General features: G+C 39.2%; 2 protein-coding genes across 4 annotated transcripts in view; one reads left to right on the plus strand and one right to left on the minus strand.

Moving 5' to 3' along the window:
- Positions 1–717: 717 nt before the first annotated feature.
- Positions 718–13705, plus strand: LOC137094094 (gap junction gamma-1 protein-like). The gene is made up of 3 exons (XM_067459365.1): positions 718–881; positions 4995–6189; positions 13332–13705. The coding sequence occupies exons 2-3, from the start codon at positions 5025–5027 to the stop codon at positions 13343–13345; spliced, it is 1179 nt and encodes a 392-aa protein (XP_067315466.1). The 5' UTR covers positions 718–881; positions 4995–5024; the 3' UTR covers positions 13346–13705.
- Positions 13706–16368: 2663 nt separating this feature from the next.
- inha (inhibin subunit alpha) overlaps positions 16369–27991 on the minus strand; it is a 49923-nt gene continuing 38300 nt past the window's right edge. The window contains exons 1-3 of one of the 3 annotated variants that reach the window (XM_067459375.1): positions 27730–27797; positions 18992–19220; positions 16369–17423 (exon numbers count right to left, since the gene is read on the minus strand). In XM_067459375.1, coding sequence (XP_067315476.1) covers positions 16690–17423; positions 18992–19190 — 933 coding nt within the window. In that variant the 5' untranslated portion in view covers positions 19191–19220; positions 27730–27797 and the 3' untranslated portion in view covers positions 16369–16689. Of the gene's footprint in view, positions 17424–18991; positions 19343–27729; positions 27798–27991 lie in introns of those variants that run through there. The other 2 variants (XM_067459373.1, XM_067459372.1) reach the window with 2 other exon arrangements.

A 27991-nucleotide genomic window follows, 5' to 3' on the forward strand; every position in this document is an offset into this window, starting at 1 on the left:
CATATGTTATGTGGAAATAGCTGCATAGAAATACTTCAAATTGTTTTCGAGTTCAGAACATGCAAACGTGGTTTTTCACTGCTGCTATTAAGATATATATCTGGAAAGGGTTTAGGACTTGTGTAGACCTGTCAAACCCATACTTCACACGTGCTTATGTTAGGCATTAGTTTGTGACGTGCAATTCCTCTTGAATAATTATTTAAGTGAAATGAAAATTACATTTTGGCTATTATATTTTGGGAATTGTTTTTCTTGGATGCTGATATATGCCATAATTGACAATGCCTGTTAAATTATTGTTGTAAACAAGATACATAATTGCAATAAATGAAAGGAAGTAGAATTAAATGTGTAATTTTAACTAGAAAAAGAATGTTCATCAAGAGAAACTTTCATCAAGAGAGACAAAGGTTATCAGACAGAAATTATTTTATAGACATTGTATAGGCTATAGCAAGTTAACACATTTCCCTCTCGTTTCAATTCAGCTTCCACCTATCCAGTTCAGTTCATTTTCCTCAAGAATTGAAAGACAATCCATTTTTAAATAATACATTTTGCCCGATTCCGACGAATATGTATTGTATATTTATTATAGGTAACATTTACATTGGAGACTGGAGGGAGTTTTGTCGCGAAACAAATGAGCTCATGTTTCAGGTTTAAAGGCCTGGCTGCATGTGGGTGTAGAGGAGGTGAACACGTTGTTTTAGATGGGTGCTGACGTGGTGTGGGATCCAAACAGTGTTTGGGTTAAAAAGTGGGTGGAAGTTAATTGAGAATCAAATGAGTGACACGCTGGGTCGGAGTTTTGGTCAAACAAGCATTGTCCAACAGCTGAAGGCAGGATAGACTTACTAATCCCTTGTTAGACGAAGGTATGTGATTGTTTTCGTTGTTTCTTAACATGTTTAATATTTTTGGCTGTTTCTTATCTTGTTTAAAGTTAAATGGAGCTGTGCATTTACCGAGTCAACATGGGACTTGAGAATTCCGATTTCATTTCACTGATACAAAGTTGTCTCGTTTAAAACCTAAACAAAAGTTTGACCATCTCAGGTTAATTGTTGGCTACGCATTAAATTCCTATTAGGGAATTTTTTATAACCATTGTCTTTTAAAACAGCAAATTTAATGACTAGCTGTTAATTATAGGCTATTAATCATAACATTAGTGTAGTAGCTAGACATTAACTATTTTCTGAATGTAGGGCTAGGTAAACAACAAAAGATAAAATGTGTATTATTAGTAGGCCTAAAATAATTTATAGTTATAATATTTACTTATATATTTTACTTATTAGAATTGTGTTTAATCTGTGTTTTTATCTGTTAGCTTTATATTTTTAGCTTATTTTAAACATCTAGTCTGTATACATTTGAATATTGCATATATTTAAACATGTCAACATTTAAGCCTCTTTTAGAATTTTAGTTTCACCATGGGTATTATGCTAATTTCTTGCCACTCTTTTATGTTTTTTATTTTATTTTTTTATTTTATTTTATTTTTTACATTTTGTATTGTCAGTACTCTAAAGGTCTTATTTAATCACACCTTTTACCTAAAGTTAGAATAGTCAAGAGGATCAATCAATGATCGTACCTCCTCAGCTGAGATGAAAGTCTATACAAGAGACCACAACAAGGTCAGAAATCAATATTAAGTGGTCTCATATATTTTTTCCAGAGCTGTATTTATTAGGATGTTATGATAGTATTTTCTGAAAAGACACTGGAATGATGAGCGTTTCTGAGAGTTCTGCTGTGGTGCCAGTGTTTTTTTTATTATTATTATTTTTATTATTATATATATATATATATATATATATATATATATATTATTAATGGCTTATCTGTGCTACAAGCCTGTAGACCTCTTCAGCATATATCTGTTATTTTATATAAATCAAATCCTAAAATATTGATGTCAATGTGCTAACACACTCCCCTATACAAGCGATATCCAATGACTGTTTTAATAGTGGACTTAAAATGGGAATATTCTGAGTACATAAGTTTTCACAACACCTTCTTCTAGCTTTCTCTTGACCACAGAACCCCATTCTTGGTTCTTTATGTCAGATAGTGACCTGCCATGACTTGTCCTAATCTTTGAAGCTCCAACCCTTGGGTGAGGTCGTTGATGTTGGCAGGCAGCTGTAAAGCGAAGCTACTCAGTAAATTTCCGTTGTGGGACATGCCAATATTTTTTAGTTTGAAATGCTATTATTATTATCATAATATTGTTGTTAATGACAATAATGTTATGTCCTAATTTTTAGCAAAAAATGTATTTGGTAATAGTTCATATTCCATTATTATCACATGTGGCCCATGAATCCAGTGATACTTTTTACTTATGTATATACATCAAGCTGTGTTATTAAAATCCACGGAGGAACATTGCCAGTTCATTAAATTAAGTTAAATAAGAATCTAATATTTTTAAATATTTTAAGAAATGTCTTTTTACCATGACATTTTATCTTCTCCTGTTTCTATATAACAGACATGCCAAAAAATATTTATTAGCAGTTCTCTTGCTTTTTCCCCCTTCTAATTTAATTTTTTTTCCTGGGCTGTCATCAAAATATTTATTCACAATGAGATTTCTGGCTAGTGTATTCTAATCCTTTTTATGGATAGAAAATAAAAAATGCACCAGTCTTTTTATTAATAAGGTTTTTTTTATTTTTTATTTACATTTATTTGTATGCTGCTTTTCACAATATATCGTTTCAAAGCAGCTTCACAGAAAAACATGTCTACATTACAATTTATGATTTGTAATCAGAGGAGACTGTGTCCAAGTAATGGATTTCAAGTTATGGAAAAGTGTATATACAAATCACAGTTAGCTAACAATGTATTAATAAACAATGCAATCATTTAAGGTGCAAACAATGGGCTCAGTGAAGTAAGAATACATGTTGTTAACAATGATTAGGGTATATAGAAAAATAAACTTAACATTGCTGCATATTGATGCAGAGCCGTGTCATTTGAAGTCCTTACAGGAGTTGGAGTCGTCTCTTCACAGGTGATGGTCATCTGAAGTCTTTATAAGAGGTTGGATCTAGACTGGAGCTGACGGACTCTTTAGTTACCTCGGGATGGGCATCCCGAGATAAAGCAGAACAGGAACCACTGTGCAAAACATTAAGCAAAGACATTCGTGTGCACTTATATAACTGGAGTACAAGGTCATGAGATAAAGTATGTGAATGCTTGGCTAAAGGGATGTCTTTAAGCTCGATTTACACTGGGAGAGTAAGCCCCGCCCCCAGACATTATCAGGAAGGCTATTCTAGAGTTTAGGAGCCAAATGTAAAAATGTTCTCCCTCCTTTATTGGACTTAGATATCCTGGGTACTACCTGAAGCCCATAGTTTTGTGCCCTTGTTTCACCCAGACAAAGTTCTGTATTCATAAGAATCTATAGCTCAAATGCTTTTGAAATGCAAAGAGTGAATTTAATGGAGACATGCAATAGTTATGTAATATAACATTTTCACTTATGAACTTTACCTGGTTACAGCATGTAATTTTTAGAGTGCTTGCATTTTCAAACCTTTTCTGAATACAAAGTGTTTTTATACTTGACACATTTTGAAATAAATATATTATAAGGCCTATGAATTGGCCAAAACATGTATGTTTTTAAATCTCTTGTTTTGCAGATGACATCACATGTTTCTGGGATGGGTAGGTTTAGGGATTGGGTTAGGGGACAGACAATTTCATTAACCTGATATAAAATTAATGGAAGTATGCAATGTCCTCACTTATATAGTGAACCAAACGTGTGTGTGTGTGTGTGTTCTTGTGTGATTTTCTTTGTGAGGATCGTTTTGTCATTTAGACCATCTTAGGGAGGACAGAGTAAAGTGATGACCTTTTGGCCAGGCCTCATTTTCTGACACCCCTTTAAAAGACGGTTTGAGGGTTAAGATTTGGTTTTAGGGTAATGTTAAAATTCTGTAAAGAATAGGTTAGGGTATGGGCTAGAGATTACATTATATCAATGAATATCCTCACAAAGGTCACACGTGTGTTCATTTTCATTTTCCTATCCCAGTGGGGACTTGAAGCTGAATGCACACTGACTTGTCTCCGTTGGGACCTAAATTAATGTCGCCAATAGGAAACAAGCATGTTTTTTTTTTTTTTTGTTGAAAATGTAAAAATGCAGCCATTTCTCTGTGATGGGTAGGGTTAGTGGATAGAATATTCAATTGGTATGTTATAAACAGTAGTATGTCTGTGGAGAGTCCCCACAAATATAGTGAACCGTGTGTGTTTGCATATGTATTGAACACTGACACCTGCTGGTGCTGTCATTGGAATTTCATCAACATATAACCCGATGAAGCATGTGTAATGTCCAATAATAATGTAATGTTTTACAGTGAAAAACAATTAACTCTTCCTCATCAGTATTTCTGGAAAAAAAGTTGCCAGGCACTGCCAGCATTTTTGATCATTGTCACAAAAGAATGAATATTATGAATATGACCCTCTGCTTTTAAACAAACAAAAAAAAAATCAATTTTATTCTAGGCTTCATGCATTCCTCTTTTTTTTATCAACGCATGAATGTGGGTAAAAAGCACGTTTTTGTTTTTTGTCTGGATGGGATTCATAACGATGATCAAATCCTAGATGGGGTAGATCGCTTCCATAAACAACCCCATATCTTTACAGTCATGTAGCTCGTCCTGGGTCGACATTTCATTTGGTAACATTGTTGAAAGCACAGAACTCCAGAAATTTCTGTCAATGTTGGGTAAAAAGAGTTAACATGTTAACAGCATTAATTCTCTAAGGGAGTTTTTTTTTACTTAATCATGTTAACCATATTGTGCTGGACAGTGTTTCTGATATTTCTGTTAGCCACAAGTGAGGCCATTTACTGTCATTATTGTAGTGGTTGTGTGTCCCAATTGAAATTCCTCTATTATCCCACTATCTCTTTCTAACTTTTGCAGATCTGACAGGTCTCTCGTATTGGTGGCAACATGAGTTGGAACTTCTTGACACGCTTGCTTGACGAGATCTCCAACCATTCCACTTTTGTGGGAAAGATCTGGCTCACACTCCTCATCATCTTCCGAATTGTCCTGACAGTGGTGGGCGGTGAGACCATATATCACGATGAACAGAGCAAGTTTGTGTGCAACACTTTACAGCCCGGTTGTGATAATGTGTGCTATGATGCTTTTGCCCCTCTATCACACGTTCGATTCTGGGTTTTTCAAATTATTATGATCACCACACCATCCATTATGTACCTCGGCTTTGCCATGCACAAAATTGCTCGAATGGCTGATGAAGAATACCGACCTCGTAAGCGCAAACTGCTGTCTATGGTTCGTCATGGATTGAGCCGTGATTATGACGAGGTGGACGATATGGGTGAGGAAGTTCCCATGATCTTGGAGGAGATCGAGCCATCTGAGAAGGATAGTAAAGTGGTATCTACAGCCAAGTCTGACGCTGCTTCCAAAGCCCCAGCTATAAAGCATGATGGCCGCCGTCGCATCAAGAGAGATGGTCTTATGAAGGTGTATGTGTTACAATTAGTCTCCCGTGTAGCCTTTGAGATAGCCTTCCTTTTTGGCCAGTATATTCTGTATGGTTTTGAAGTTGCACCGTCATACATTTGCACTCGGAGCCCTTGCCCACACACGGTGGACTGCTTTATTTCGCGTCCCACTGAAAAGACAATCTTCTTGGTCATCATGTATGTTGTCAGTATACTCTGCCTGGTGCTGACTGTGCTGGAAATCCTTCATCTGGGAATTGGTGGTGTGAGGGACGGTCTCCGCAGTCGATCGGCTCGGAGGTTACCTGTACATAGGCCATCCGCATCCAACATGTGTCATCGTCTAGTAAGTGCCCCACCGGGATATCAGGCAGTTCTGAAAAAGGACTCTTCCGGCAAGCTTAAGGCTGAGTTCTTGGGAGACTCGGGACGGGAGTCACTGGGTGATGACAGCACTAGTCGTGATATAGACCGACTACGGAGACACCTGAAAATTGCACAGCAACATCTGGACCAGGCATGCCACTCTGAGGAAGTTGGGCCTTCACGTAGCAGTGGTCCAGACTCTAACAGCATTGCAGTTGAGCAAAACCGACTTAACCTAGCACAGGAGGGCTATGTCAGCGCTGAGGAGAAAGGTTTGTTTTGGGCTACACTTCATCCTTCCACATCACATATGTATAATTATGAAAAAAAAAATGGCTGAAATATCACTAATGTAACTCCTTTAATGTGGTCGCACACTATGAAAAGCGTAGCGGTTCATTTTTAAACAATATTGTTATGTAAGGACATTATGAAATTAATGTCTGTTCTGTATGTTATGTTATGATTGTACTTGCAATTAAATAGAATCGTTGCTAACCTACCGTTGCATACGATAACTGAATTAATTGAGAATATCACCTTAAAAATCTGATAAAATAGGCAATCTTCCTCCACAAGCAGCTGATTTCCATGTTTTGTCTTTAAAGTATCTGTGTTTAATGACCTATCATTCAGGGCATTTCCCAACTTTGAGGTTTTCATTTCCCTTTTCAGTATCTGTATGCTACTCCAGGGATGAGTAATGTTGGTCCTGGAGTGCCACAGTCCTGCAAAGTTTAACTCCCACTCTAATCATACCTGATCAAACTAATCAACTTCTATGGTTGTTAGGTTTTTTTTTTATTGCGGTGTTTTTTTTAAAATAAGGGTTGGAGCTAAACTGCAAGATAGTGGCACTCCAGGACAGCCATTGCCCATCTGTGAGCTACTCTATTGAATTCAACTGAAGTGTGTTGTGACCTGGTACCTCCAGTAGGTGGCAATAAAACAATTAATGTAACCAAAGCCCTATTCGGACTGGATTAGTTTACCATGGGGAGATCGGGGTAAAGTAATTATTACCAGAGGTTCTCTGTGATTTTAGTCCTGTCCGAATGTACCATCTCGGTTATCATTACAGACAATGTCAGTGAAGATTACCGAGACTTTTACCTTCTGGAAAAATGACAGTGGGTAATACTAATCACGTTCGAATAGACCCACTGTAAAAATGTATGGTAAAATTCTGTCGTTTCCTGTTTAAAAGTTTAAAAAAAAAGCGTTTTTGCGAGCATGGAGGCGTCCAGATGTCCAGTGTCTATATATAATATAGGAGTTCAGACTGGCGCATGTTGTGTGTTTGCTCACATAATAAAAGCAACGTCATACGCACATGACGATAAGGAGGTTACTGTGGTGCGTAACGTGAGTTACTCCTCCCACTTCTGCTAGTTTTACTGAGATGTCTTATCCCATGCAAATTGGCCATTAATATTACAGAGATCCTGAGGTAAAATTACTTTACCCCCACCTCTCCATGTTAAACTAATCCAGTCCGAATAGGGCTCAAGACAGGCAAAAGTTACAGTGTGAAAAAGGTTAGTGTATGAAAAAATGGCACAACAGGGCAAAATTATGATTAGAAAGGGCTATGTTGATTTTAAATTATTCCCACTATGGCTTGGTTTCACAGACAGGTCTTAGAATAAGCCAGGATTAGGCCTTAGTTAAATTAGGACATTTATGTATCTTTTATAAATGTGCCTTAGAAAGAAAAACAATGCTTGTGTGTATCTTGAGACAAAACAATGGCACTAAAATATTTTTAAGATATGTCAGTATAAGTTAGCCTGACAAGCCAGACCCACATCAAGATGCTGTGTCTGAAAACTCACCATTGACAGGGCTCATTGGGCCTATCCGAGGGGCGGGATAAACAGTTGTCTTTCAAACTCCCTCTGCACGCAATTGGATAGCGCTAAAACCAACCAGAGCAACGTGAAGTGGAGCTAGATGATAGATTAAACTTTCGCCGTATCCGGTCGGCAAAACTCTGAACATATCTTCCCTTGAAGAAAGATGCAGTGCCGTTGTTCTTTTCTCAAAGAAAAGCTTAACTCCAAGTCTTCCAGAGTCGCGGCCAAATCCGATTTAAAAGACCGCCGTTACAAGTAGCATGTGGAACCTTCACAACTCCAAACATCATTGTTAAGCCCACTCACCAACTCTATACACAAGGTGATTGGCCTGACCAGAGTTTGGTTTGTCCAGCTCACAAGTCTCTGGGGAGTTGCTAGACTATCCTGGCTGCAAATTAGATTTGCTGCCGCGAGGGTGCGGCTAGATTTCTAGGCTAAGTGTAAGTTGCTTTCAGTTAAAAATGGCTCGGTAATGCATTTTAGTCTGGGACTAGGCTCAAAGGTGCAATATGTACGATTTTCGCATTAAATTATCCAAAAAACACTTTTGTTAACAAAGAACCGGGACATTTGAGGGAGTCAGCTGTCAATGGTGTTGTCATCCGCGCTACCCTCGGGCCATGTCCACACTAACACGTTTTCGTTTGAAAACACATCTTTTTCTCTCCCTTTTGGCCTTCCATCCACACTGAGACGGCGTTTTAAAGCAAAGGAAACTGCTTTTTGAAAACGGTCTCCAAAGCGAATACATTTTAAAACGCTGTCTTCGCATTGTAGTGATGGAGGGATTTGAAAATGTGACTCATATTGTACCAATAAATATCCATGTTTGCGTTCACACGGTTGCTAAATTGTTACTTTGCACACTTCATATCAGTCCTGCAAGGATGACAGAAAACATACTTGCATTTGCTGTCCCGTGGCAAAACACGAGTGGAGTTGCGTTTTAGGCAAAACATAATGGTTGACCGAGTGCAACCTGGACACATCAGTGAAGGGTACGCTATTTTTGCTAAATAAAATGATCCTGCCAGAAGAATTGTGTGATAACTTTATGATGTCTGTATCGTCTTAGTGAGCTTTTACGCATGCACGGTTGAATTTGGCATTTACTGACATTTCAGTGTGGATGAGAAATTTCTGGAAAACATAGTGTGGGCGGAGAACGTTTTTGAAACGCAAACGGTTTTCAAGTCTATCTGGATTAATATAGACGTAGCCTCTGTGTCCGCATTTACTGCCAAGAAACCATGGCAACAGGCACTGACAACTGCGTAACGTCTAGCAGCATGCTGTTGTAGTTTCATTCACATTATGGACCATGGCAAGCAGATTTTGGAACAAAATGAGAAATCAAAAGAGGGCCAGTATCGAAATAGTGTTTTCGAGATGGCGAGTACTTCACAACAAACTTTGACTTGACAGAGATGCCGTTTTTGCATGTGCTTTATAAGACAGATGAGCAAATGTACATAAAACAAATCCAAGTGAAACGGCACTGCATTTCCTCACAATTTTAATTAGTCAAATAGACTGACCTGTATGAGTAGTAATTCGGAATTAAGTGTCCTCATTTTTTTATATCCCTCGGGACTCACATGTGGCCCTGATATCTGTCTCTTATTTGTAATCATGCCCTGCTTCATATCAGTCATGTTAAAAAACATGAATGCTTTCACTCATCCATAAACATTTTTTTCCCATAAACATTATTAGATTATATATTGGTATGACAACACTTTCCATGATTTCACGCTCATTCACTGCATCATCAATCTACACATTTGTTATTGTTTTGAAGACTTTAGTGAACCCTAGTGGTGAAGAAATACATAGTGTAGCTTTAAGCCTTGTCTGTGAAACTGAGGATAAATGTTTAGACTTCATTCAAGCTGTAAAACTATGAATGTAAAACCAAATGTATATTGCGGTACAGAGTGAAGTCAGTATGTACATTTATGTCATTAACAATGTGTTTGACTCTTAAACGTGGTGCGAAGTGGCGCTAAGCTTCTCGTCTGGTGTGTGACCCCCTTACATTTATAACCCTATACTTTGTACACTCACCTAAAGGATTATTAGGAACACCATACTAATACTGTGTTTGACCCCCTTTTGCCTTCAGAACTGCCTTAATTTTACGTGGCATTGATTCAACAAGGTGCTGAATGAATTCTTTAGAAATGTTGGCCCATATTGATAGGATAGCATCTTGCAGTTGATGGAGATTTGTGGGATGCACATACAGGGCACAAAGCTCCCGTTCCATCACATCCCAAAGATGCTCTTTTAGGTTGAGGTCTGATGACTGTGGGGGGCATTTTATTACAGTGAACTCATTCTCATGTTCAAGAAACCAATTTGAAATGATTCAAGCTTTTTGACATGGTGAATTATTCTGCTGGAAGTAGCCATCAGAGGATGGGTACATGGTGGTCATAAAGGGATGTACATGGTCAGAAACAATGCTCAGATAGGCAGTGTTATTCAAACGATGCCCATTTGGCACTAAGGGGCCTAAAGTGTGCCAAGAAAACATCCCCCACACCGTTACACCACCACCACCAGCCTGCATAGTGGTAACAAAGCATGATGGGTCCATGTTCTCATTCTGTTTACGCCAAATTTAAGAAGACTCTACCATCTGAATGTCTCAACAGAAATTGAGACTCATTAGATCATGCAACATTTTTCCAGTCTTCAACGGTCCAATTTTGGTGAGCTCTTACAAATTGTAGCCTCTTTATCCTATTTGTAGTGGAGATGAGTGGTACCCGGTGGGGTCTTCTGCTGTTGTAGTCTTCTGCTGTGTCATCCACCTCAAGGTTGTGCGTGTTGTGGCTTCACAAATGCTTTGCTGCATTCCTCGGTTGAATGAATGAATGAATGAGGCATTTATATAGCGCTTTCAAATGTACAACTGTACACCCAAAGCGCTTCACACTCATGTCAGGGGTCTCTCCTCAACCACCACCAGTGTGCAGCATCCACTTGGATGATGCGACGGCAGCCACAGTACAACGGCGCCAGTGCGCTCACCACACACCAGCGAAAGGTGGAGAGGAGAGAGGGTGATAGAGCCAATTCAGTGGATGGGGATTATTAGGAGGCCATGATTGGTAAGGGCCAATCAAGGGAATCTGGCCAGGTCACCGGGGTTACACCCCTACTCTTTTACGAGAAGTGCCATGGGATTTTTAATGACCACAGAGAGTCAGGACCTCGGTTTAACGTCTCATCCGAAAGACGGTTGTAACGAATAGTTATTTCAGTCAAAGTTGCTCTTCTATCAGCCTGAATCCTTCGGCCCATTCTCCTCTGACCTCCTCTAGCATCAACAAGGCATTTTCATCCACAGGACTTTGGTATACTGGATGTTTTTTCCTTTTCACACCATTCTTTGTAAACCCTAGAAATGGTTGTGCGTGAAAATCCCAGTAACTGAGCAGATTGTGAAATACTCAGACCGGCCCGTCTGGCACCAACAACTATGCCACGCTCAAAATTGCTTAAATCACCTTTCTTTCCCATTCCGACATTCAGTTTGGAGTTCAGGAGATTGTCTTGACCAGGACCACACCCTTAAATGCGTTGAAGCAACTGCCATGTGATTGGTTGATTAGATAATTGCATTAATAAGAAATTGAACAGGTGTTCCTAATAATCCTTTAAGTGAGTGCATTACCTTTGCATAAAATTACTTAAAAAAAAAAAAACCTTTTTAAACATTTACATCAAAAAAATTTTTTAAACATTTGCACACTTATGGGAATTTTATCATCATGAAATTATGGTATACACCAGTCAGGCATAACATTATGACTAATATTATGTTGTTCCACTTTTACTGCCAAAACAGCCCTGACCTATCGAGGCATGAATTCCACTAGACCCCTGAAGGTGTGCTGTGGTATCTGGCAACGAAATGTTACCAGCAGATCCTTTGTCCTGTAAGTTGTGAGTTGGGGCCTTCCATGGATCGGACTTGTTTGTTCATCACATCCCACAGATGCTTGATTGGATTGAGATCTGTGGTTTTTGGAGGCTAAGTCAACACCTCAAACTCTTTGTTGTGCTCCTCAAACCATTCCTGAACCATTTTTACTTAGTGGCAGGGTGCATTATCCTGCTGAATGAGGCCACAGCCGCAAGGGAATAGCGTTTCCATGAAAGGCTGTACATGGTCTGCAACAGCTGGTACGTGTCAAAGTAGCGTCCACATGGATGGCAGGACCCAAGGTTTTCCAGCAGAACATTGCCCAAAGCATCACACTGCCTCCACCGCCTTACCTTTTTTTCATAGTGCATCCTAGTTCCATGCGATCCCCAAATGAGCAACGCATGCACCCGGTTATCCATGTGATGTAAAAGAAAATGTGATTCATCAGACCAGGCCATCTTCCATTGCTCCGTGGTCCAGTTCTGATTCTCATATACCCACTGTTGGAGCTTTTGGTGGGGGACCGGGGTTAGCATGGGCACACTGACTGGTCTATAGCCCCATACGCAACAAACTGCGATGCATTGTTTATTCTGTCACCTTTCTATCAGAACCAGCATTAACTTCTTGAGAAATTAGAGCTACAGTAGCTCGTCTGTTTGTTCAGACCACACAGGCCAGACTTCAGTCCCCACGTGCATCAATGAGCCTTGGCCGCCCGCCCATGACCCTGTTGTCTGTTCACCACTGTTCCTTCTAAGGGCCATTTTTGATAGATACGGTCCACTGCAGACAGAGAACACTCCACAAGAGCTGCAGTTTTGGAGATTTACTGATCAAGTCATCTAGCCATCACAATCAAAACATTGTCAAACTCGCTCAAATCATTACGCTTTACCATTTTTCCTGCTGCTAATGAATCAACTTTGAGGACAAAGTGTTCACTTGCTGCCTAATATATCCCACCCACTAACAGGTGCCGTGATGAAAAAATCATAATTGTATGCCCGATCGACGTATGCTGGGGTATAATTTTGTCATTGTGACTATTTTGGAGCATGATTTTTCACTCATTATCGGACATTGGGAGTGAGAAAAGGTTGATAGTGGTGAAGCTTCAATTTTCACCTTTAAGTGCACTATATTCAGAGTTTAAAACTAAATATATGTTGTTTTATAATAGAAGTTGCAGAATTTTGCAAACGGTAGAGTTCACTTTGTGTTAATGTTTTTTTTTTTATGGCTTCCGCAAACAAAGATTGACTGTCATAACCGAAAGCGATTCAAATTTTATATTACACATATTTAAATCAAACCTGTGAAATTTTTTATTTATTTTTATTTTATTTTATATATAATCGTGATACTTTTTTGGGGATCAAAGAATTGTTTTGGATAATTCTGAATGTGACAACTAAACATTTTATAGCCAAATTTACTGGTGAGTAAAAAGTCATGTACATAAGATATAGATAAGTATCTCCAGTCCAATGTGAAGTGCATATTGTCAGAAATTGGCATTTTCAATTATTATTATTATTAATATGATTTATTTTTGCACTCTGTTTGATGAATATTTAATAAAATATACATTTTTATTTTTCTGTTTTTAAAGGGGCTCATGCTTGAAGCATGTTTTCCTATTCAGGTGGCTCTCCATCAAAGACAACCTAACTTCAGGCTGAGATGTACATTTTGGAGGGCAGTTGTTGACAAGATTTTGTATTTTTCCTTTTCTTCTGACTCTTCGTCGAATGGACTAACTCAAAAATGAGATACAAATAATGGAGTGCAGTTAGTGACAGCTTTTTGTGTATACTCCTCTACTTGCATATCAGAAAAAGTGTTACAGTATTAAAACCATAGCTGCCATAAAATGGACAAGAAAAACACTCGTTCATAAGATAATTTCTACTTCACCATTATCTCCCAAGCAATATTTTCTCACATGTTTTTGTAACAGCACACGAAGAAAGACACATTCCCTGACTGTGTTGTCGAAGATATTTTCATTATTGTCCGATCTGTATAAATTGATGCCAAAAACAGACAAGTCTTCCTGTTCAAATCGTTCTAATGAAACGTGTTATGTTGCTTTTTGAACGGAGTAAAGTCTACCTGTGTAGTCTATTTTTTGAACATTGTCCTGTATTTAAATGTCATAATTTAATGGAAGATGCTTTTCAAATATCATGGACATTGTATTTAAAACCTATGAATAAAAGTATTGTAATACATGTGCATCTGACCAGATTTTAAAACTACAACGAACCTGGAAAATACTTGAATTGTTTATTAAAGTTTTCATGCTCTGTATTATAGAAATTAAAATGTGTGTAGGTACGCAACATGGTGTTGCCTTACCTTTAGTATAAAATATACAGTATCTGTGGTTTACATGGGATTATTATATTTTTCTCCAGATTTTCCAATGACATTATGTACACTATTTGTTGTTGGTGATCCAAGTAATCTTTAAAGGGATAGTTCAACCAAAAAAAAAATGCACTCGCCATTTACACATTCTCAAGTTGTTCCTAAAGCTGTATGAATTTCTTCTGCTAAACACAAAAGATGATATTTTAAAGAATGTTGGTAACTGAACAGTTGGTGAACCCCATTGACTTCCAAGTCAATGTGACCAACTATGTGGTTACCCATATTCTTTAAAATACATTTTGTGTTCAGCAGAAAAAAGAAATTCACACAGGTTTTTGGACAACATGGTATTTTCATAGTATTTTGACATGTTTGAAATGATGTACAGAAATGAGATGAAGGCTCATTTTTATTGTTTGATAAATTCAGTTTTCCTTAATTCGTAAGCCATTTCACATACTACCATCTGCTAAATGAATACATATCAGTGGTCTAGAAATACCCAATTATTCTGCCTCTTCAAGCTGAATCACCTTTAGTGTTAGTCAAACACCTGAATTCAACTCATCAGCTCATTAAAAGAAACTCCAGGGGCCAGTTGTTCAAAAAGTTTCATCTGGATCAGAATGATCTGGATTTAGAAATCCCATGTTTAGCAATAAATCATCTTTCTTTTGTGCTTTTTTTTTTTAACAGTACAATTGGATTGGATCACCCTGATCCAAATCTGGATTATTAGTCTGGAGCCCTTAAAAGAACATGGTGATGGAAAAAAATAAAAGATTTTGACTTGCAGTCTCAGAAATGTTTTGTGTATCATTCACCCGATAAACTTGTTTGTTCAAAAATAACTTTTGACTGGTTCACCTATGATTGTGGCAATGTAGTTTACAATCTGTGGAGAAAAAAAAAGTTTAAATTAAATACAATATTTTGTTTGATATTTACAGCTGTTTGGGATTATCATCTCTTTTTCACTTTGGCTACCAAAAAGCTTAATACGTAGCCTATAATATCCACTTCTAATTTATTACTTTAATGACGTGTGTGTGTGTGTGTGTGTGTGTGTGTGTGTGTGTGTGTGTAAAGTAATACAAAAGTATTTTTGACCCGTTTTCAAGTTTTATTTAATTTTTGTTCCTGAAATGAACCCTTCTAATGGGTTCAGTGTAATCCAGAATGTATTTATTCATTCATTCATTCATTCATTCATTCATTCATTCATTCATTTATTTGATCACTGGTAATCCCAATCTTACTAAAAAGTTTTTAAAGATCAAAAGCCATGACTGGATTTTATGATCAAATCGGATTTTAGAATCCCTTTTCCCCCCTTTTAAACAACCCCTTTTCAAGATTTGATCCAATCTGAGAGCCGAAATCTGAGCAGATTACTTTTCAACAAGGACCTGAAAGGGTGTCAGACAGAGGGTGTATCAAATGCAAAATCCTACCAGTGCATTAACATGTTCAAAAAGTCCCACAATGCACCGTGAAAACCAGGGAGCATTTATGCATGAAACATTATTCCATGCAAATTTACGCATGAACACGAAATTTCTGAAGCATGAAACAAATTACGTGAGCCAACTCACTACTTACTTGCTTGACACGCAATAGGTGTTTTTTTTTTAAATACAAACTGTTAATATCATTATATTTCAGCTAGACGAACATGCAGTAATCTAGCTAATAATTATAATTTATTTACTGCTGAAATGTTGCACATATGTAATAAGATATTTATCATTACTGTACTTTTAAATGTCATTAAAACAATGTCAGAAAGATATCAGTTCTGCTGTTATTCAGTATTTTTACTACTACTATTATTACCAGTAGTGATGTTGTACAATGAGAACGATGTCATGTCTCCGGAAATAAGAGTCATCAGTGTGCCAATGTGCAGTGAGTCAAGGCCCTTACTGATCTTGCTGAAATGTGTGTACATGGTTCATGGTTGATGACCTTGAAAGCTAGGGAGCTGACTGAGATGCATTCAGAAACTTTAAAACAAATACATTATTGGGGGTCTTCCAGGACCAGGGTTGAGAAAAGTATTCCTCTGAACATACTTTTGGGATTCATAACACATTTGAATGATGACCTATATTAAAAACACAAGTAGAATGGAAGTTTAGTAATGACAGTTTTCATTCTTGTTACTTCTATAGCTCATTCAGAAGATAATTTTTCATACGGTAAAAATGAACAAAAAGAACAAATTAAATGATAAATAAGAATGTAATAACGACACGTCTCGATTTCATGTGTATTTTTTTATTAGTGTACAAGTTTAATAATTTTTTCTCTGCTATTTAATTTCGTTCATACTGTCTTATTTGCATAAATACATTTCAAAAAAGCTATTGAGCAAGTTTGTACTTAAATCAACAAAGTTTTCATTGAAGGTTAACATTGAATTAAGATTAAGTTACAAGTAGAGGTTATATATCTACAGTATATTCTTATTCCACACAGTATTTTCTCTGATCATTTAAAATAACTAACTTTTGTTTGAAAAAAACAAAAAAAGAAACAACAAAAAATCTCATCCCTTACAGATCAGGTTTAAGCTAAGCCCCTCCAGAGTGTTAGATGCAGTTGCACTCTTCTGGTATGATGTTAGGCAGGGTCTCATACTTGAATGAGTATCCCCCGTCTGAGGTGGTGGTGAAACGGAGTGACTTCATGCTCTCTGGAACAGGGGCGCAGCATTGTTTGATCCCGAGTAGGGTTGTAGTGCGCTCAGTGCTGGAGCAGTTGCCATGGCAGTAGTAAAATGTGAAAGCTTTAGGATGAACAATCCAGTTGTTCCAGCCAAGGTCCTCAAAGGAGATTTCTATTTGTTTTTTTCTGCAATCTGCGCCCCCAGAAGCAGGCCTCCTGAGGTTGTCGATAGCAGCCGGTGACCAAGGGATTTTGGGTGCCCTGCGGGAGCGGTCAGGGCCACTTGAGCGGGTGTGGAGGTGCAGAAAGGGTGTTTTATCTTCTGAATCATAGCAACTGCAGGATGAGCAACGGACCTGCAGCATGAAAGGGCCATCAGCCATGGCAATGTGGAGATGGTGAGCCAACTTATAGGTGATCCAACCATCAGGGCAGCGTTTGACTGGTCTGTCAGATGCTTGGAGCAGCTCCTGTTGAGGAGTGAGAATGAAAAGGGGTGCTGAGATGTTACTAGAAGCGATGGCCTCTCCGGCATAAAACCAGAAATGGGCAGAAGTGATGATGGAGTCCTGGCTGTCCAGAGAGGGCTGAAAGTAGTACGTAAAGTGACGGGATGCAGCATCAGAGGAGTGATCAGGCATATCCTTGCATGTGGACTCTGAAAGTTAAAAAGAAAGGTCAGAATGTTTATCAAAAGAAACAATGTCGACTTGGGAAGATAACCATGTTGGTTTAAAGGGGTGGTTGCATGCAATTTCACTTTTTTAACTTTAGTTAGCGTGTGATGTTGCTGCTTGAGCATAAACAGTATCTGCAAAGTTACAGCGCTGAAAGTTCAGTGCAAACAGAGATATTGTCTTTTAAAGTTGTGGCAGATTATTGCCTACAAAAATGGCCAGTTTGGACTACAACAAGCTTCTTCCTGGGTTGGCGACATCATAAACCCTTGCTATTAACATAAACACTGCCCCTGATGTGACTTCTGCCCGTAATGGTAAGGGTGTGGCGTTTCCGGACAACCTGTGTTTGGCAGCCAATAAAAATACATGAAACTACATTTGGTCATCTAACCAATCTAACACCATTGCGTTTTTCAGAGGGATGGGCTTCATAGAAGCAGGAAGCAAACAAGCCGTTCAAAGGACAGTGGAGACAGCGGTGTGGAATAAAGGTAAAATATAAGAAATATACAGCATTTAAAAAAAAAAAAAAAGTATTAAGACATGTTATACTGCCCCCTATAAACACAACCAAGCCTAGAAAAAAAAAAACACAGAACCACCTCTTTAAAATCTGATTTAGTGATCGCAGCTTTAGCTGAATCAATGTGTCCACGATAAAGAAAATAAAACATATATGGTTCTGGATAGCTTTCATAAAAATGTTAAGCTTGTCCTGGTGTAACTATCAAGAAAAAAAATGTAAATTTAAACTTTTTTCCTTCCACCTTATAGTGTAGATAGGGCTGTGATTGTACACGTATTGATACTGAACCGTTTTGGTAAGCTACAGGGCTTTTGGTGCACGTTTTCTGAATGCAGTCTTTAACAGTTAACAGTTGGCTTGCAGAACACACTTCAGTCCGATTTCCCACGCGAACATATTAAATATTCAGTCCATTTTATCACAAAATTCAAACGATACATGCCGTTTTGACGCTCTTTATTGTGATATGACCGATCACAGTATAGGCGCGTCAGTTCAAACGGCGGCACGAGTGAACGCGATCATCTCTTCCTAAAGAATAAACATGAATTAATATCTCTTATATGATAGTTCACCCAAAAATGAAAATTCAATGTTTATCTGCTAACCCTCAGGGCATCCAAGATGTAGGTGTGTTTGTTTCTTAAGTAGAACACAAATTCAGATTTTTAACTCCAACCGGTTGCTCGTATAATGTCAGTGGGTTCTAATTAGAATTAGAAGTTTATCTGTTAATCTGTTTAGCAGATAAACATAACATTTTCATTTTTGGGTGAATTATCCCTTTAAGGTATGTTGAGGATATATTACAACTTACTTAAATGTGTCTAGTCACATGTTTTTGTATAGTCACATGTTTACAACTTTGTCTGTCTTTAAAAAGTTCAAATTATACATTTATATTGTATCTTTTTTTTCTGGAGACACATTTTTGAGTGCACATTTCTGTGTTGCTTACACCACATTACACCATTTGTTAATATTTCTCTTAGAGAGCTAATGGAGATTAAACAAGCTTGCCTGAGCTTGGGAACAGAATAACCTGTGAGGACTCCTGATGGTGTCTTCTTTCCACTCTTGTCTCCCTAGTCATTCGTGAAGCTACATGTGGAACAATTCTGTTCACCGCCTGCCTTGTTGGCAGCTGCAGCACCGGCAGAGGAGGTTCATCTATTCCCAGACCTTCTAGAATCCGTCTTTTCAGCCAGCCAAGCACCATGTCACGCGGTAATTCTTCTCCTTGACAGGCCTGGACCAGTGGAGGTGAAAAGAAAGCCCACAACATCAGGGCACAAGCAAATGAAGACAAACAGCTGGTCCAGGTTAACATCCTCCAACTCAACAGAGGTTAAAAACAGACTGAAAATTTCACACACACACACACACACACACACACAAAAATGTCTTAATTATACTTCAATTAAGAAGTATTTCAGGTCAAAGAAAATGAGAGCTGGAATCAAGCTCTGGTTTAGTGCCTTCTCCCTTGCAGATCTGTGTTGTAATTCAGTGCTGTAATTCCTTTTACACTTTAGCAAATGACAAGCGTTGTTTGGGTTCATACTATCACAGTCTGGAAATGATAAAACAGCTTTTGAGGTTACAATCCTTGGATATGGTTTCTTTCCCTGTTCCCTTGTCCTTGGCGTTTGACACAGTATAACAAAAAAATGACACAGAGCAACATTGTACAATCATTTTTAAAATTTGTTTTTTTTGTTTTTTTTTATGGTCTTGAAATGCCTGTTTCATCTTAAATACAGAAGCCTACAATATTATGTGAATGTGAAGTCATTTTGCCTTATAAGTCAGAGGTGTCCAATGCTGCTCTTGGAGGGACACTTTAATGCAGAATTTAGTCTGTACACCTGAACAGGTGGAATGAATGTGTCATTATTTAGACAACTTCATTTCTGACAGGACCACTATTGTCAAATATGATTGACTGACTATGAGCATATATTTTGGATTGGCGGTTGCAAACCTTTGTCTTTTGTCTTTGTTTTTTTTTTTCATCAAACCTTTGTCTTTTTGTCTTTATTTTTGTTTTTTTCATTTGGTGACTGATAAAACACACACACACACACACACACACACACACACACACACACACACACACACACACACACACACACATGTCGTGTTTCTATGTTTTATGGGGACTTTCCATAGGCGTAATGGATTTCATACTGTACAAACTGTACATCCTATCCCCTTACACTGCCCCTGCCCCTAAACCTACCCATCACAGGAAACATTCTGCATTTTTACTTTCTCAAAAAAACTCCTTCTGTATGATTTATAAGATGTTTTCCTCATGGGGACCTAAAAATGTCCCCACAAGGACAAGGATTTCGGATATTGCCATCTTTGTGGGGACATTTTGTCCCCATAATGTAGGGATTACCAGGCCACACACACACACACACACACACACACACACACACACACACACGTGCACATGCGTAGTAGACATTACATAGACTTCCATTGATTTTATATCAGGTTAATGATATTTTCTGTCCCCTAACCCAATCCCTATCCCTAAACCTACCCAAACGTGTGCAAAACAATAGATTTAAATTAAAACATATTTTGGCCAATTTATAAGCTTTTTTAACTAGTGAGGACCAGTCAAATGTTATTGTTAAATTAGTTATTTTTATATTTTACTATTTAAGTGAGGACAATATCCTTACAAGGAACACACACACACACACACACGTGTTTCCATGTTTTATGGGGACTTTCCATAGGCGTAATGGATTTCATACTGTGCAAACTGTACATCATATCCCCCTACACTGCCCCTGCCCCTAAACCTACCCATCACAGGAAACATTCTGCTTTTTTACTTTTTCCAAAAAACTCCTTCTGTGTGATTTATAAGATGTTTTCCTCATGGGGACCTAAAAATATCCACACACACACACACACACACACACACACACACACACACACACACACACACACACACACACACACACACACACACTGCTCAAAAAAATTAAAGGGACACTTTTTATTCAGAGAATAGCATCAAGTCAGAAGTCAGTTAAACTCCTGGGCCTGTATTCATAAAGATTCCAAGAGTCCTCTCAGAAAACTCCTAACTTAGCTTAAAAACTTTTACGTATAGGAGTCTTAGCTTAAGAGCTATTTGGGACCGATCTGAGAGCAACTCTGAGCAAGGAAAATACAAAACTTTTATCTTAGTGAAGAGACGGGGCTGACCCCATTGCTACCTATGATACAGTCTTTTGAAGACTGTGATTGGTTGGTTGTCCAAAAAGGGGAAAAAAGTAGCACTTTTAAGTATAAGGTCTATTTTAAGCCTTCTCTTTGAAATTATAAGTGCAAATTGTTCTATTTTACCGTTCTCTCTTACTCATACACACTCACATTATATATATATGTATATAAATCCTTTTATTATTTACCATGCTGTTAATTTAATATAAGGTATTTAATTGGCTTAGAATTATAAACATTGTTCCACTCTTTCTATTAAACGTCCTCTTCTTCCGGCAATAATTTGGATGTGGGTTCCATCAGTTACTCCGACAACACCAGGGAAGCCTGCTATATTCATAAATGCAGTTTTTTGAGCCTGCAAGGTGGGAATGTCTAGTGGAAATGAAATGAACTGTGACACAATATGAGGTTCTGAAAGTGCTGTAATAGTTTGTGTGATCACTCTGCTTACAGAAGGTTGTGACAGACTTAAATCATCACTGCCTCATTGTTGCATTTTCCCAGTTGCCAAATATTGTAATGTAGCGATTACTTTCATTTCTGGCGCTATGGCATTCCTGCGCTGTGTCAGAGATCTCTAATAAGACCCGTCACAAACATGATCCCTGCACGATCTAATCTATAGCGTCTTATTAACTCACCATTGTCTGCAACATATTTCTTCTCCCTCTTTGTCTTTCTGCCATTTTCTCCGCTGCTAAAGAAACTCTTAAGCCTCTTAAATGTCCTTGTCTATGCTCCTAACAATTTTGACCTTAAGACCTCTTTTAAGGGTTAAGATGCTTTCTGAATTACTTTTTTCTTTACTAGGATTTTTTAGTTAATTTTAAGAGTAAACGCCCACATTTCTAAGAAATGTTGTCACTAGCCCATCAGAAAGACCAGTATCTGCTCCTTTGTGTGAGGAGGAACAGGATGAATACTCCCAGAGCCCTACAAAATGACCTCCAGCAGGCCACTGGTGTGAATTTCTCTGACCAAACAATCAGAAACAGACTTCGTGGCCTGAGCAATAGTATCCAGCTGCAGCCCCCGAGCACACCAATTTCAGAATCCCATCCATAGAACCAGAAGTGAGGGGGCGGGGTTTAAACAGTTGCACTATCCATATATGTATTTTTCTTTTGTCAAATATTAGCTATATTCAAATGGATTCTGATCATTGATGTCTACAATATTTAACAACAATACTTTTAAATAAAGTCACTTTTCTGTTCATATAATACACGTCATTGTGTACAATGATCAATATTTTAAAACAGTCTATTGATCATGCTTAATATCAATGAATACAAAGACAGTAGTTTATACTTCATGGTAACAGGCTAAAACTATACATAGTTTTTATTTAAAACATATTAATAAACATGTCACATGTTGTAAGTGTTTCCCATTTGAGTACAGATATATTATTATTATTATTATTATTATTATTATTATTATTTAATAACATGTTATTAAATAATTAAATAATACTGTCAGAAAATAGCCTATGAGATTTAATGTTAATGGACACAAACAATGTAGTTTATTGTTACTTCAGCAATACTACTTTTGTATTATTTTAAAAATATATATTATGCCAAATACATTTGTAACGTGTTATAAAGTGTTTCCCATTGGACTCTATATTCAATCGTATTATTTCAATTAAAAATAATAGAGAGAATGTTACATTTCTATATTTCAAATGTCAAATAAAAATAATTATTTAATACACGGCCTTAAAGTGAAACCTGTTTCTCTGAAAGAAAACAAATAGGACATATATAAAATAATAGGTTTAAAATAAATGTAAACAGCACAAATTAAAATTAAAACATGCAAAAAAAGTTGTCATATAACACAGAAAAGTGTAACTCTTAAGCCCATATCATGGCATCTCTGCAGAAATACTTGAAAAGATGAATAATATCTTTTGACAAAAGCAAAAAAGCTTTAATGATAAAACTTGAAAGACGTAAACAGATTCAATATTCGTTCACCACCACATGTAGGCTATCATGACAGAAATATCACCCACAACTCAACATATTCTCCTTCATGCTTCTGATCACATCTCACTGGCTTAATTGCATGTTTCTCTTGTTCAAGGATATTAATTGAAAAGTAACTTTATTTAAAAGTATTGTTGTCAAATATTGTATTCATCAATCCGATTAAAATCCCTATGAAAACAACGTGTATGTATAGCGTATTATATATAGCACAGCTGACTTCCGGTTCTGTGGATGGGGTTCTGGAACACATGTGCTGCGGGGCTTCAGCTTGATATATCTCTGCCTAAGGGCCAAACGTCCTCTAGTGGGCCCTGTGCTCACTGCCTGGAATCGTGGAGCTCGATTGGAATTTGCCACTGAACACTAGAATTGACAGGTTCGCCACTGGTGCCCTGTGGTTTTCACAAATGAGAGCAGGTTCACCCTGAGCACATGTGACAGACGTTTAAGGGTCTGGAGAAGCCGTAGATAACGTTATGCTGCCTTTAACATTGTTCACCATGACCGGTTTGGTGGTGGGTCAGTGATGGTCTGGGGAGGCATCCGTGGAGGGACGCACAGACAGACCTCTACAGGCTAGACAATGGCACCTTGACAGCCATTAGATATCAGAATGAAATCCTTGGACCCATTGTCAGACCCTATCCTGGTGCAATGGGTCCTGGGTTCCTACTGGTGCACAACAATGCCTGGCCTCATGTGGCAGGAGTATGCAGGCAGTTCCAGGAGGACGAAGGAATTGATACCATTGAAGAACCACCAAGCTCACCTGACCTACATCCAATAGAACACCTCTGGGACATTGTATTTCGGTCCCTCTGACATCCCCTGGTTGCACCTCAGACTGTCCAGGAGCTCAGTGATGCCCTGCTTCAGATCTGGGAGGAAATTCCCGAGGACAGTCTCATTAGGAGGATGCCCTGACATTGTCAGGCATGTGTCACAGGCCGGAGCGGACCGCCACTTGGCGCGAGTCCCGCTCCTCCCCTAGTTTCCACCCCGAGGAGGTCCCAGAAACACCCCAATGACCAGACAGATGAGGACGGGTAAGTTAAAACCAATATTTATTAATTTAAAAGAGATTTATGGGAAAGGGGAAGGAGAAATACTAAAAAGGGGGACACCAGTCCTCCAGGACTGGGCCTTGGGATCTGAGTAACTCCTGATTTTCAACAGATCTTCCCGGTCTCTTCTCTCTCTTCTTCGTACAAGCCGAGTTTTGCAGGTGACTATGCAGGCGGTACACTGGGCTCTCAGCTTTGGGCATACAGGTGAGTATACAGGAGGTACACTGGGCTCTTAGCTTTGGGCATACAGGTGAGTATACAGGCGGTACACTGGGCTCTTAGCTTTGGGCGTACAGGTGAGTCTACAGGACCATACACTGGGCTCTTAGCTTTGGACGTGCAGGTGAGTATACAGGACAGTACACTGGGCTCTTAGCTTTGGGCATACAGGTGAGTATACAGGCGGTACACTGGGCTCTTAGCTTTGGGCATACAGGTGAGTATACAGGCGGTACACTGGGCTCTTAGCTTTGGGCGTACAGGTGAGTCTACAGGACCATACACTGGGCTCTTAGCTTTGGACGTGCAGGTGAGTATACAGGACAGTACACTGGGCTCTTAGCTTGAGACGTACAGATGAGTATACAGGACCGTACACTGGGCTCTTAGCTTTGGACGTGCAGGTGGGTATACAGGACAGTACACTGGGCTCTTAGCTTGAGACGTACAGGTGAGTATACAGGACCGTACACTGGGCTCTTAGCTTTGGACGTGCAGGTGAGTATACAGGACAGTACACTGGGCTCTTAGCTTTGGACATACAGGTGAGTATACGGGCGGTACACTGGGCTCTTAGCTTTGGGCATACAGGTGAGTATACAGGCGGTACACTGGGCTCTTAGCTTTGGGCGTACAGGTGAGTCTACAGGACCATACACTGGGCTCTTAGCTTTGGACGTGCAGGTGAGTATACAGGACAGTACACTGGGCTCTTAGCTTGAGACGTACAGATGAGTATACAGGACCGTACACTGGGCTCTTAGCTTTGGACGTGCAGGTGGGTATACAGGACAGTACACTGGGCTCTTAGCTTGAGACGTACAGGTGAGTATACAGGACCGTACACTGGGCTCTTAGCTTTGGACGTGCAGGTGAGTATACAGGACAGTACACTGGGCTCTTAGCTTTGGACGTACAGGTGAGTATACGGGCGGTACACTGGGCTCTTAGCTTTGGGCATACAGGTGAGTATACAGGCGGTACACTGGGCTCTTAGCTTTGGGCGTACAAATGAGTATACAGGACCATACACTGGGCTCTTAGCTTTTGGCATGCAGGTGAGTATACAGGACAGTACACTGGGCTCTTAGCTTTGGACGTACAGGTGAGTATACGGGCGGTACACTGGGCTCTTAGCTTTGGGCATACAGGTGAGTATACAGGCGGTACACTGGGCTCTTAGCTTTGGGCGTACAGGTGAGTATACAGGACCATACACTAGGCTCTTAGCTTTGGACGTGCAGGTGAGTATACAGGACAGTACACTGGGCTCTTAGCTTGAGACGTACAGGTGAGTATACAGGACCGTACACTGGGCTCTTAGCTTTGGACGTGCAGGTGAGTATACAGGACAGTACACTGGGCTCTTAGCTTTGGACGTACAGGTGAGTATACGGGCGGTACACTGGGCTCTTAGCTTTGGACGTGCAGGTGAGTATACAGGACAGTACACTGGGCTCTTAGCTTTGGACGTACAGGTGAGTATACGGGCGGTACACTGGGCTCTTAGCTTTGGGCATACAGGTGAGTATACAGGCGGTACACTTGGGTAGATACAACTCACAGCTCCGTAGTCAGACAGATGTCGGCTTTAGTGCTTCCTCTGATGCAGGGCTTTCTCTTCGACCTAAGGAGGGATCGCTGACAACGTTTGCCCAGCACAACACTATAATTCTTCAGGTGGACACACATCAAAAGAAAGACTCACCCACTGTACTCCACACACACTCATGGTCAATTAGGGTCAGGATCACCACGTTGGGCCGGGAAATAAGTCCTGGATAGTAGAAAGGGTCAGTGCAGAGGATGACCATATGAAAACGTCAAGACCACGATCTTTCAGCACGCTCCTTCCTCTTTTCAATACGTTCCCAATGACTTCGCAATGTAAACAATCTCTCCAAGGCAGTAACAATACATATCAACACAGTTGTTTCAACAACGAATGCTTCAAACACTTAGCTCATGTTTTCTTCAGCCCAGTACTTTGTTCTCACTTCGCCCAGTCTGTATCATCCGCCTCAAGACGTCCCTCCGCTTTACCGATCGCTCCGTCTCACCCACCGCGATCGCCCAAATCAACTTCACTCACCCTGCAGCGTTGGCCGGAATCAACTTCACCCCCCCGCCCCCGTTTGCCGGAATCAACTCCACCCCGCCCCCGTTTGCCGGAATCAACTTCCCCCTCCTGTTCTCCCATTACCTTCTTTATATGCCTCCTTTGCTCTAATTTGTCCAACCATCGATCGCCACGTCCATGCACACACCTGTTCCCAATAACACTCCCTTTTAGTTGCCCGGTGTCATGAAAAATCCTGTCCCCCTGTGAAATCGTGTCCGCAAGGACCCCAAGAGCGATTCTATTGGCTGAAAGAAATTTTAATAGGTAATCTGTTTAGAGCCTGATTACAATTCTTACACAATCGCGTTTTGATTTTTGCTGTTTAAATTGTGTTAAAATAGTCTTTAATGTCTTACAAAGCATATGTTTCATATATTAGTAGTATATAACTGAAGCTATAAGTGCTTATATAAGTATATAATTCAGAACATGTTTTTACTCCCATTATAGCAATCAATTAAATATTTTAAATAAATGTTTTGCGTGTGTACTTATTATGGCAATGAATTCATAGTTTATTAGTTTATTATTTAGTTATTTTCAAACAATTAATTGTCCAGAACCATGTATAACAACTTTTGATCAGGCATTTAAAACCGCTACCAGCGGACACGATTTCACAGGGGGACAGGATTTGTCATGACACCGGAGTTACCGGAACTAGTCGCGTGTTCCATGGACAATGGTCCGGGCGGACAATTTCCGCCATTTTAGGTTCCGCCATTTTAGGTCACTCCGTGACACATGCATACAAGCACGTCGGGGCCATACAAACTACTGAGCACTATTTTGAATTGCTGCAATGAAATTTCAGCAAAATTGACAACCCTGCTGCATAATTTTTTCACTTCGATTTTTGGGGTGTCTTTGAATTCAGTGCTTTGTAGGTTGATTATTTTCCTTTTCATCAAACAATGTGGCATCCTTTCGTTTATAACACATCAATGTTTTCACCATTGAGATTGGATGTTCCTTTAGTTTTTTTGAGATATATATATATATATATATATATACACTGTCAGACACAGACGAGGACACAGATGGATTAGTGCAAGTGCAAAGCTTATTATCAGAAGTTATGGACACAGGTTATACTTAGATGGATGGTGACACTCAGACGAAGGACGATGATGGTGAAGACGATGAATGTGAAGACAAAGATGACGATGAAGACGAAGACGAAGATGGTACAGATGAAGGCTTCAATGAAGGACAGGTAGTCACGGGTGGATCGGTGCAAGACCAGACAATGGGAGTGAAGGTGAGCCGGGTTTATATAGTGGTGACTGGTGATGGTGCCCAGGTGTTCAGAATGATGGTGGTGGGGAACGAGTGGGCGTGGCAGTGACTGATGATT

This window comes from Pseudorasbora parva, chromosome 12 (genome assembly GCF_024679245.1).
Source record: "Pseudorasbora parva isolate DD20220531a chromosome 12, ASM2467924v1, whole genome shotgun sequence".
Classification (NCBI taxonomy): Eukaryota; Metazoa; Chordata; class Actinopteri; order Cypriniformes; family Gobionidae; genus Pseudorasbora; species Pseudorasbora parva.

Excerpts from the sequence above, each read along its gene's own strand:
- LOC137094094 (XM_067459365.1), top strand. The coding sequence starts at position 5,025 with ATGAGTTGGAACTTCTTGACACGCTTGCTTGACGAGATCTCCAACCAT.